Below are 12,969 nucleotides of genomic sequence, written 5' to 3'. Positions count from 1 at the left end.
AGTTGTGAAAATACGGACCTCGTTTTTGAGAAAGGCCAAGATGGAGCTGACAATTATCCACCATCTTGCTACTATGGGTACCCTCCAAAAATACAGGGTAAAAAAAATAAGTTTGGTCAATAAGTATGTAGTAGGTCTGCATGATTAACCGAAATCGAATCGCTATTGCAATGTGACATCGTGCACGCTGCGGTTTGAATCTAGTGTGAGCAGACAGAAACCCTAACAAAGAACCCCTAGAAGAGGGCACTGTTTTTTAATAAAGTTTGTCAATATGTTTAACCCACGTGTTGTCTTCATTTTAAGGACCAATTTAGTATTTTTTTTATAGAGCCAACTTGGAAATATGAAGAAAAACTAAATTTCATTTTTCTTCTGTTGGTACCAATCTAGGAAAATAATATTTGTGGTTGTAATACAATTCCAGGAGATTTTTACAAGTTTTTAGTTAGGTGGTAGGTCGTTTTGACCTGAGGAAGAAAGGAAGGCTATGCACTTACAAAAACTAGCACAAAAATGGCACTTTTTTTCTTAAAATCGAAAATCACATCGAAATTGCAATTCTGGTCTGAAAAATCGCAATTAGGTCTACGTATTTCCAAAAACGAGCATCCCTACTCTAGTTTACATTCTTGTGCTTTTTAGCGCTTGTTTTCAGTTGCATTGAACAATACAGCGATATCTAGTGGTCAAATAACACACACTGTCCATTTAAGGTAAAGTGCCGCATTTTTGCAAACGTTAAAAAAAAGATGTTTGTGAGGGCATCAGCTGACCAAGAATGTGATCGGCTGAACTGTTTTTTGAGAAAATGTACACAATATTAGTTTAGGTTTATGTATTTAGCTAAGTTGTGTGCCAGGCTTGCCCAACTAATAAAATCAATAAACATTTGCTTTCATCGACAAGTGGCCCAGAAGCTGCATGCGATCAACTTTTTGGCACTACTTAGTGGCTCCCTGGTGCTTTTTCAACAAACCATGGCCACAACAACCTTGCACAATTAAAACGCCTAGCCATGCCAAAGCCTTGGCTACGCCGAGCCATTATGCTTATTTACAATAAAAACATCCTAGAGAGTTTATTTAACACTTAGCTGTCTCTGTCCTGAATTCCAAAGTAGCATGACTCTAAATAAACATTATCAGTTCAACATTTTTCAGGCAAATATTTACTCTGTGGGGCACTGTAAGTCATAGTGAGCAATCTTACAAGTAAACCCATCCAAATGTGCTTGTAAAATGGCCTGCTCTGATTGGCTGGAGAAAAAAAAAATCAAGTATCTACTCTCCCCTCCCCCATAAATTTTTTTAAATCATAACAGTCAACAAAACCTTTAAGTGTAAAAAAATAAAAAGAGTTATATAAATAAACCCCGTAAAATACAAGATTAAACCTTACTCTTGTATGAATGATTTAGTTTGAATTTTCAATAAAAATATATAAATACACAACTCTCACTTCTCAACTTGGCCTTTGATGCACCAGCATGATACATGTTGTGCAATCTCATCTGATGCCTCTGATAAAAATTGTGGTGATCTGATTCATTTCAAATTTAAAAGATAAATTAAAAACTGCTTGAAGAACGGGTCCCTTTTGATGGATGACAGTTCAGTGATGATACCACACCTGGGAAAAACAAGAAAGTCTATAGTTACTATAAAGTTGCATAGAATAACCTACAGACGGACACAATAGAGCTACAAACCATGTGGCTTCAACAGTCATTTGTGAAACTTGTAAATGCACTGGATACAAGTACCATGTACTTCATGTAAGGTTTCAATCTAAAATATGAACAGCATTAAAGCCTGATATAAAAAAAAAAACTCAAATATTCATGTTCTACAGCCCAGTTTTGCTTAGTTATTTTTCACCGTTGTATTTTGTAGCTGGAAACTAGTATTCTGACAGATACCAATTCCACTTAGAGTTTTCAGTTCAGTGTTTCCGTACCTTTTGTAGCCAAGGCACACTTGTTTTTCATTAAAAAAAAAAACAACACAAATGTTTAAAAAAAAAGTACAAAAGTGGCATGCCTTTTTGCAAAGATAAACTTGGGCAATATCCTGCGAGCACAAGGCACACTGAATAACGCTGCATTAATACATCAATTTCTTTTCCCTCTGCAAAATTGCTTGTTTGCAGGGAAGAAACGGAGACAAATATATTCAAGGATCTATTGGAACAAAAAATATTGGAGATAAAACTGATAATAGATAAAAAGAGGAGACATGTCCCTTTATCCTTGGCTTTGTGGTATGCGCTAAAGCAATTTTAGTGGCAGGCTACCTTGACTTTTGAAACTTTGGTGAAGTGGGAACTCTCTTCGGTGACGTTGGCGGTTAAAGACTCTTTGCCGTGATAGTCCAAGGCAAGGCCATCGATCATACTGCCGGGCCCCGCTGAGGTAGTTTGGTACCCGCTGTCCACCTGCGAAGAGACAAAATAACAGGTGTTGTGACATGGTAGCTGTAAGGTTTTGATTCAAGTCTATATTAAGGGGACTGGAATGAAGAATTTCCTTTATCAGAGTCCCAAGTCAGCCAAATCGCATCACAGCTGAAGAGGACTGGTTTCGGTCATCAGGTTTACGTATAGTTGCTAAAAGATCTAAACACCCCTGGTAAAAAAGTTATAGGCATGAACGCCCCTCCCCCCCCCCCTTTAGCAACAATCAATTAACAGGTTAACCAAAGGAGGGCACTCTAAGACCACTCTATATGTTTCTCAAAGGCAGGACAGTGACGTCACACTGGCACAATTGATTGTGAACCACACATTTATATCTATGTGATTAAACAGACACAATAAAAAAGTATACAAATTATTTGACTAAAAGGTTTGACCTAGTGAACAGAGCCCTGAATAATTGGATTAAGACCAAAATAAATATTATTAGCGCATTTACATATTCTAAGAACCCCTATCATCATTAATTGTAGTGTAACAAGCACATTGGTACAATTAACACATGTTTGGTGAAGTGGAAAGTCTCTTTGGTGAGTTTCCTGTGAGTTTCGGTGAGTAATCACTTAGAGTGCACTCAAAGACCCCTCCGTTTCTCAAGGGCAGAACAGTTATCATATGCAGTATTGTAACCACCATATCCATAACCTTTTGCAATTCATAAGGCACACCAGATTATAAGGCGCAATTTCTGGCCAATTAGGCATGCCTTATAGCTCCAAAAATATGGTATTTTTCAAAATCTTCCCAAAATGGCCATGTGCCTTTAACTTTAGAGTGGGGTGCATATCTTGATGTGTTCAAAATTAAAACCTTTTCTTTATTAACTGATACGTATATGTGCACTATATTGGACGAGCACTGAAAAAGCTGAGGTCAATCATGGACAATCCATCGCATCCACTACACAGCATTATCTCCAGACAGAAGAGCAGTTTCAGCGACAGACTGCTGTCACTGTCTTGTACTACGGACAGACTGAAGAGATCTTTTCTTCCTCATGCCATGAGGCTCTTTAACTCCACCCGGCAGAGTAAAGGCCCACATTAAACCACACCACCTACATTGGATATTAACGAATCTTACTGCAATATGTATTCTGTGTAGCACTATTTAGTTACTTATATAACACGCTACAGTGGGCATTTGCACGTCACACTGGGTATTTGTATATTGTATTCTTTTGGCTTTATTATTGTACTGTTCTCAGCTCAGGGATGCTGCTGGAAATGTGAATTTCCCTTCAGGGATGAATAAAGTATCTATCTATCTATCTATTGCATTTTTCTAAGTAAAAATATGTTGTTATGTTCAGACATCGACAAGAAAGCAAATACAAGTCAAGTCCACTAGAAGATCAGATATTACCATCATTAAAGGTGGTGTACATAACTTCAAAATGATTCTGCCGCAATCCTCTGGATGAAATAATCATTGCAGTTCTTTTTGTTACATGTGCAAGTATGTGACATTCTTAGATGCACTTGAATAGGCCTGGGCGCTTAAACGATAATTATTATGATATAGGTTTTGGCGCGATAAACAACAAAACTGTTCAATGAATGTCGTTGAATTAGTTTAACTATAACCACATAAAAAAACTGAGAAAATGGGGGCGCTTAAGCATTAATAACGCATCTTCCAGACCAATATTCAGCAGAACCGGCCAATCGTTTCGCACAAACAGCGACAGTGTGTCTCACACAGAAGGAAAGAGAAATAACAAAACGGTAAAAAATGAGCGAAAAAGACACAAAGGATGACACCTGCATACCCACTGAAAGAGTTTGAGACAGGAGAGACCCTTCTTCAGTTTTTGGAAAGTGTTTTGGAAACTTAGAGTCCGGTAAAAAAAAACAGAGCAGCAGCGTTTATTGCAAACTTTGCAGACAAGGTGTGGCCACCAAGACAATACGACAAATTTATTCCATTATTTAAAACAACATCACCCGCTAGAATATCCATCCATCCATTATCTGCACCGCTTATCCTCAGTAGGGTCGCCGGGGTGCTAGAGCCCACCCCAGCTGTCCTCGGGGAGTGGGCAGGGGACACCCTGAACTGGTTGCCAGCCAGTTGCAGGGCACACAGAGAGAGACAATTGGCTCGCTCATTCACACATAGGGACAATTTGGACCAGCCAATTAACCTGGCATGCATGTTTTTGGAACGCGGGAGGAAACCGGAGTGCCCGGAGGAAACCCACGCAGGCACGGGGATAACATGAAAACTTCACACAGGAAGGTTTGATCCCATGACCCCAGAACTGTGCTTTGGACCGCCCCCGCTAGAATATACAGAATTAAAAACAATTCAACCCCAAACGAGTGCTAGCAGGCCAAACAGCAACAAAAGCTCATTTCAGCGTTTTCCAGCAGCATGCCATTTCCTTTTAATATTGTAAGACCCTTTAAGATTTAAAATGTTTGTTGAGGAATTCAAAATTTCTGTATTAATGGTCATTTAATTTTGGAGGATTGCAGGTCTACCTCAGGTTATGTGCGACAATTTGCTTTTTGATTAACTCATTTTGTTGACTTTTAATTTTGCTTTATTTTCCTTATATGTGAAATGCTGTGTAGTGGTTTGTCACCATGCGCCTTTGTTCGGACCTTTAATATTGGGGAAAGCAGCATTTGCGTTTGTCAACTTTCAAAAAATTACAGTACACTTAAAAAGCGAGAAGAAAATAATGTGAACTATCGCGATAATTATTGATATTGACCGATAAAATATTTTGTCATATCGGCCAAGCCTACGCTTTAATAAAACCTTTTTTTTTAATCCTTTTAAGGGCTTGGGTTGGCGTTTGGACTGTATTTCTAACAGTCCTTTTACCATTTTCGTCCTAGAAAACCACGACCTCGGACGTGATATCGCTCTGCCCTCACTGTAGAAATGCATTAAGACCAATGCATCACAAACTAAAAAATAAAGACAGTCAATTGAAATTGCATACCTGCATACTTGAATCATAATGTAGACTGCTGCGCTCAGTCAAAAGAGAAAGACCCATTTGGGAGTTTCCCGTGGCTGAAACGCTGCCCATCCGAGAGCTGGTCAGACATCCAGAGAGGCCCCTGTTGTCATCTCCCTCTTCGTCTTCCTCCTCCAGTTTCACCTCCACCCTCGATTCCTGCCCACTCTTAATTTTCTCAGATTCCATCAGCCTTGAACTCTCCGCATCAGGGGCACTCTCTTCCTGGGCCTTAGGGGAAGAACCGTTCGTCTCGATTGAACTTCCGGACGGGGGGTCCTCGAAATCTGGGCCGTCGGGCCGCTTGGGGTCCAGGACCGAGGAGATAGGTGGCGGGGTGGTGCAGCGGCGAAATCGGGGTCTTGGATCGCCTCGGGGACGGTTTTGGTGCGGGGCACAGGTGCGGATGGGAGAGTAGCCCTCAAGGTCCGGACTCATGGCGAAAGAAGGGGGGTCACGGTGTGTGGAGATGCTGCGAGGAGTCAGACTGCTGGGCTGCTTCCATTCAGCTGAGGAGGATCACGATAGAGGAGTCACGGACCGACTTTAGATCACCACATGTGGTGGATACTTTAGCCACAACATATTTGTTTAAAGGTGCAGACGGAATATGAAACTTTGTTGCTCTCTGCTGCCATCTCATGTACATGCATTTCTTAGATTCGCCGGGATAAACCCTTTTGAGGTTGGCCTTTGACTTGAGCATGAATCGGGCATCCAATTTTGTTAATTCCTTTTTATCAAATTGATTTCTCATCCAATCGCAAAGCCTACTTTGGTCTTTTTGTAAGTTTGGTCCACGAGAGTGCATCAAATTTTTCTCTTTTCCAATATTTCCACTAATTATAAAAATTTAGATGCTCATTCAAATCATTTTGTGTAAAATCTCCTGAATATGAAACCACAATGAGAGAAAACCAAGATGGGCTGCCTTCCACACTTGCAGTTAAAAACAAATATTGTACAAATGATGAGGCTTCCTCGCACATTTTGTGTTCAAAACTTAAAAGGACAATGTGTGTCATTTGACCACTAGATGCCGCTGTATCGTTTAATCAAATAGTAGCGCTGAAGAAGGAAGAGAATCCAAACTCTGACGACTCAAAGTGATGAAACAGCACGATTTTCTTTGTTTTTTGCCCACCCTTTCACAAGGTTTTTGGTTTACTGGTGAACGGTGATGTCAGCTCTCTCTATGTGATGCTAATGTTATGTAAAAAAAAATATTTTGCTATCTACGAGTATTAAAAAAATGCTATTAATTGCTTAATTTCAGACGCTGCCCTACTTAAGAAGGAGATCCGGACGATCGTTCGTAAGTTAAATTTGTTCGTAAGTTTCTCCAGTGCTATATTTTGTATGTTTGAGGTTCATACAAGTATGTTTAAGGCTTGGATAAGTAACCTATATTGTTTTGTACTGAAAAATAAACATTTCATGAAATAATAAGCTTTATAAAGATAGAGTTGAACTTACTTTTGGAAAATGGGCTTCAAGAGGTCCTTCTCTGGGGTAAAGAGTGGATGAAAAAAAAGCGATTCAACCATTTTTTTAAACGGCATCAAGCTTCCTTTTTCCACTTTCATTTCAAAAGAAACAGCACAACTCTTCTTTACACTAACCCTATTGAATGGATGCACGAGCTATTAAACAATAAAAATGTCAAAGTTCTTAGCGCGCTGGACATACAGTATCGAATGTTTACACACAAACGAGAGGGAGGAAGCATTTTTTTTCTCTTCTGGGTGGATGCTGGGTGACCTCTCACAGCGCTATACGCCGGTAGAGGCGGAAAGAAGACCTACAGTTCGATCCTGTACTCGGAAAAAGGTGCCCAATACAAAATCTAACTTACAGCAATGTCCGGATATTTTTTGACATCCCGAAAAAAAACGTTTGTATCTACGACCGTTCAACTTACGAAAAGTAGGGGAGCGTCTGCACCATCTTTTTATTTACTACTAAACGCCCCATACAATACCTCAATAGACACCAGCTATATGCTCCAGTGTATGTTACCTCTTTTGCCCAAAGTCAGAAAGTGCTTTCCAAGGGAGGGAAAATATGAAGAGAAAATTGTTGTCCATGCCTCAGGTGATTTTTGGTATCATACCTGATCCTGTGGGTGTGCGTAGATTATGTGCAACACCAACGATGGGCGAAATGGCGGGGGAGACTGTGCCGGCAGGCGATAACTTGTTAAGGAAAAGCGGGCTGATGCTGCTGCGGTCCTGGAAGCAGCTAGTCTGGATAGGACTAGAAGAGAACTGACCCTGCAAAGCAACATATAAAGAACAATTTATGACTAAATGTTGGAGTTAATCTCTTGGTATAAGAGTTTCTAGTGTTCCGTGACACTGCAGTGTGTGTGACTCTACAGTACACGTCTGTATTGAGTTTATGAATTTTAAAACTTTAACATCAAAGTTTGAAAGGTGTGCATGTAATTTTAGGTAAGTATTACGAGAGTGGATACAACCCTATCCAGCTGAATCAACTTTCGGAGCTGTCATCACCTGTTAGTTGGAATTCCAGCACAATATTTTCCACCAATCGGACCACATTCTCATCTCGTAAAACATCAAGGATAGTTTAAATGCAAAATTTACTGTACGGTTGTTTTATCAACAATGCACAAAGTATACTGATACAACTAGAGATTATCAAAGGAAGCTAAAGAAGTTCTTATACAACCATGCCAACCTTTTGACATTAAAAAGCGGTCGATTGTACTTGCACACTATTTTTACACGCAAAACACAATCTGTCTTCAGATTTTTTTTAAATGAAAACATGTGCCTGTTCAAAACCGAAACGTGGCAAACCTTTACCAAAACTGAAATCTAATGCCAACCAGTTCAGGTTGTCCCCTGCCCAAATATAGCTGGGATGGGCTCCAGCACCCCCGCGACCCTACTGAGGATAAGCGGTGCAGATAATGGATGGATGAAATCTAATGCAATTGTTGGACAGGTTTATTCATGCACAAAGACCAGCTTCAAAATAAAGACTAAACCAAGATTTTTTTTATTGTTGTTTAAATTTGAGAAGAAATAACTGAACTGGCTTAAAATCAAAGGATATTCTCTCCTTATATAAACTGCTAAAGCCCGTGTCAAATCATGCTATTACCGTATTTTCTTTTTTTTCTCTCCCCCCCAGAAAAACAAAAAACACTACCTGGGAGTTGAAGGCACCCCTCTTATTTCTACTTTAAACTTACCGAAGAGTGCGTTGAAGGAGTCACACCGCAGGATATAGGAGAAGAAAACATGTTAGCTTGTCCCACAAACTCTTCTCCCTGGATCAACGGCCTCTCCTGCCGGCAATTCAGCCTCTCCGGGCTCGACGGATTGGAACTTTCGGAGCCGCTGCAGCTGCTGCTTTGGCCGTCCAGAAAAAGTTTGCGCCTCAAAGAAGATGAGCTGAGGCTTTCTGGGGAGCCGTCGCTTGCTGCTTCATCATTGCGGTAATACTCGCCTGGAAGATGAACAGAGAGACAGATGGATGAAGTCACCAGCAACCAGAACTGCAGCGATGATTAGCTTACCCAATATTCTTTCCAAATCAAAGGACACCGGCAGTGTGAGATTTGTTTGACAGGAGACTGCAACAAAAATTTAATATTCAATTAACAATTAAAGGAAAATACCAGTTTCTATCCTGATAAAATAAGGACTGACCCGTTCTTTTCTCTGGCTCTTCCATCATGGGAGATAGAGACCCTGTGGGTGCATAAAGTACAACTTCTTCATTGTCAAATTCAAGCACTTTTAAGGACTTTAAAGTCATCCTATCCAGTACCATGTGCTAGACATGTGATATTTAGATCTTGAGTGACTAGTGAATATATTCGTGGATCTGAACAATATGTGTGTAAATATGTATGAGAGAAATGACTCCCCGTATAGGTGTTGGGTAAAAATGACAGTAATATGTAGCTTATATTTCCAGTTGCAGAATGTTCTTCCATTTACAATTCACAAGAGGGAAATAAACATTTTTGCATGGAAAAAATATGTAAACCTTGCACCAATATACATTTCATAGCTCCTTGTTTAGGTGTAGCACGCACCTCAGTGTTTCCCATACCATAGGAAGATTCTGGTGTAGGGTTAATTGGTCTCATAAACTTGTATTATTAAAAATCGAATACGATTTTTAGATATACCATGTTTATTGGTTTATAACGCATATTCAGGTATTACTTGTACCCCTAAATTTTTATTAGAAAAAGGTATAACTCTTGTGTCAAACTTTGCTGTTGGATGCAACAGGAATCAAACCTGCTGTGAGATAACCACTGGACCACAAGTGGTTATACAATTTTATATATATATATATATATATATATATATATATATATATATATCATACTAAGAGGCAGTCAATTTGATGTCAATGTCACAAAATTTTTAGTCATGGTACCACAGACAAACGCTAATTTTGTTGTGCGTTTCACATGTTACAATTACAATTTATTCGTCACTTACAATAATAAATGAATACAAAATAGAATAGAGGTGAACACATTGATCATAGCTTCGTGAGTTTGCTCTAAAAATGCACCAGATCGATTCACTTGAATTTAAAATGGACAGTTTTCTCTTGGGGGACCATTCCCCTGGACCGCCCTAGTCTGCCCACCCACTAGGGTCCCACAAAATTGTATCGGAAACACTGCACATGTTCTCTTGGGCGTGACGATGCTTTAAAGGACAATGCCATACTGATGCCAGCTGCTGTTAATCACACGGAAAATAGAAATGCGACAGCGAAACAAACCCACCGGAGAGCAGCGTCAAAGTAATTTCTAAGCAGACTTGAGAAATATGCCAACAATTTCAAGCATTTACCACCACTTGACCCCAAATTCAAGCAAATTTCAGTCCTTGAAAACACAACATTAAAATTCAAGCATTGAAGCACCGGTACAAACCTTGACAACAATATATTAAGACAAAAATATAACTTCACTGCATAGTAGGAAGTGACTGCATACTTGTCTTGGACATCCTGGGGCCTCTCCGGCTTTCTGAAGTAGACCACGGTGAAGGCACAATTGCTCCCTTAGTAAAAAACTGGATCAAAACAAATATGGAGTAATTATTTACCTATAAAGCAAACTTGTATCAAGGGTAATATTGAACAAGTTTCAACTAGCCAAATAAAAGCAAAAAGGACACTTTTACCTGGCTGCCAGTCAATAATATAGCAAATTGTCTAAACACACCTGCTCAATAGCATTCTGACATTTTTCTTCAATCTCCGAGTCCATCCTTTTGATTCCAAAGAGAAAAACAACAACACTTTAAGGCTAACCCAGAAGAATTTGATGTACTTTTTTTATTTGGATACCTTGTCTGGCTGAGGTAAAACGATTGACGCTGAATCTCCTCTTGATCTATGTGCACCGGAAGAAGGCTGGCCATATCATCGATTGACCAATTAAACCCAGTGGGAACCTGAGCAAAATATGGTTCAATGATTACAGGCATACTGTGTTTGAGCATTTGATAAGAATTGCGGGGACTAGACTTACAGCTTGTGATCTCTTAAAGGTGGATGGACTGGGAACCAGGGGTTCATGAAGACGATGGTAGTCATTTGGACTTTCAAATGGATTTCTTACTGAGTGTCTTCCAGGTGTTTCTGGGGTGATGTGTGACTCTGGGTGGTCACCCATCTTTGATGAAACAAAACAAATAACCAAAATTGAATGAGTTTTTTTTTTTTTTTACGTAAACAATGCAAATACAAGTCTTGGGCACAGTTGAAGTTCCCACATCTTCTTCTAAATGGTAGTCAAATATAAGTTGCACCATTGTAAAGTTTATTATATTAGGTTCCTTTGTAAGGTTATTTTTTTTTTTAATTTGTTTTCAGACCCATTAATGGCGTTCACTCAACCAGAAAACAGATTTGTGTGCTAGAATTTACAAAAATGTTGCTGATGTCTGTCGTGTGATTAGTTGTGCTCACTTTGAACACCATTGAACATGTAAAAAATGAGATAACAAGCTTTCTGAATTTAACAGATGTGTTTTATATCCTTTGTAGTTTCGGAGGCATTCCATGTCAAAAAGTTCCCGATATTTTTTAAAACATCCCGTCTGTGTCAGGTATTCTGTTAATGTAGGGGAGACCAGGTACAGTTGTAACACATTTTGCTTTCTCCCTCCCCATTTTATGATTATTTTTTTTTTGTGCTAGTCCTCTTAAACTTTAATACATGGTACCTTAATTTGTATTTTACAAGTACACATCAATGTTAGAGGGATAAGTAGCTCCAAAAGTCTGTCACGGTCTCCCAAACAGAGATACACAGTGTTAAAATCGTGACCAATGCCGGTTACTGTTGTAACACAGTGGAGTGTTAACCTTGTGATTTATTATTGCAAATTAGCTCTAAATAGTCCAATATTTGAAGGACTCTCTATTTATTAGAAATATACGACAAGGAAAGCATGGAATAGAACAAAGTGCTTGAGTCATATCTATCCCTTTTTATGGACAGCATTGCTAATCCAAAGTCTGATAAGCCCTTGTGGTAAATGTATGAGGCGGTGTCTGGGGTGAAGCCTTTGTGGACAAATTGTTTGCAATCAAAAGACTGTACCCAATGTTATTGTATTTCTTTATTTTCTTTGCCCTTGCATTTGTCCATACAGACAATACAGATGTCATTTTTGGATGTGTTACAACTGTACCCGGTACCTATCAGCCATCACTCATCTAGCACTTACTTGATTTGGTTGCTCGGTAGCATGAAAAAAATATAGGATTAAAGTCACGGATGTGGACATAAGAGCCATGTGCCTGAAATGTGCCAACATTTAGCATATTTGACATGATACAAATAAAGAATGGCATGAGCGCCGCTGCAGAAAAACCAAAATGCAGCCCTCGAGGACCGAAGTGCCTAGGTTTGCTATATTCCTTTTGGGCCAGAAAAATGAACAAATATTCTTATCGCTCCTTCTCAATTCTAGAATTACGACATACTATTTGTAAAAATTGTGTTAAGTGGCACGCCTTGACATTTCTTAATTCATAATATGACCCTTGCATACATTCACATTGTTCCAAACTTACCTTAGATTGGTTCCCGTTGGAAACGTTTCCCGTGGCTTAACGCAATTATATTTTAGCTTCAAAATGATATCATAAATACAGCCCGATTTTGCGATTATAATGCAGACGAATAATTTGGAATTTCGTCTTTACAACCACGGTCGAACAAAAAGAGCGTTTGGCGTTTCCGACACTATTTCAATTTCGTACTAGTTTCCCACTGGCCAATAGAAACTTTCCAGGAAGTCAGTAACAACCAATGACTAGGGATAGAAATTCTGACTTTTTTCAGAACTGGCATTTTTGGCTTGGCTTGTTAAGAAGAGTCGGTTCTTTCGAAACCTAAAAGGTACTTCAGCTTTTGTTTTTGTTGCTTTAATCCATATGATGTCAACTATTATGTAACTGTACCTTCTAGAATGAATATAGAAAGAGGGAAAATGAAG

The 12,969-nt window shown here is 39.2% G+C and overlaps 1 protein-coding gene across 1 annotated transcript; it reads right to left on the bottom strand.

Moving 5' to 3' along the window:
* Positions 1 to 2,280: 2,280 nt before the first annotated feature.
* Positions 2,281 to 12,735, bottom strand: bora (bora aurora kinase A activator). Its single transcript, XM_088352000.1, has 11 exons — positions 12,545 to 12,735; positions 10,992 to 11,135; positions 10,808 to 10,914; positions 10,683 to 10,728; positions 10,452 to 10,530; positions 9,133 to 9,174; positions 9,000 to 9,056; positions 8,673 to 8,929; positions 7,563 to 7,722; positions 5,432 to 5,958; positions 2,281 to 2,436 (listed from the first exon to the last, which is right to left on the bottom strand). Exons 2-11 carry the CDS (start codon positions 11,133 to 11,135, stop codon positions 2,281 to 2,283), a joined length of 1,575 nt encoding a protein of 524 aa, XP_088208126.1. The 5' UTR covers positions 12,545 to 12,735.
* Between the last annotated feature and the right edge of the window lie 234 nt (positions 12,736 to 12,969).

The sequence above is a fragment of the Urocampus carinirostris genome, chromosome 13 (genome assembly GCF_059441175.1).
Source record: "Urocampus carinirostris isolate Australia breed hairy pipefish chromosome 13, RoL_Ucar_1.0, whole genome shotgun sequence".
NCBI lineage: Eukaryota > Metazoa > Chordata > Actinopteri > Syngnathiformes > Syngnathidae > Urocampus > Urocampus carinirostris.
Note: the sequence above shows the minus strand (reverse complement) of the source record. Positions and strands in the feature narration are given on the sequence as shown.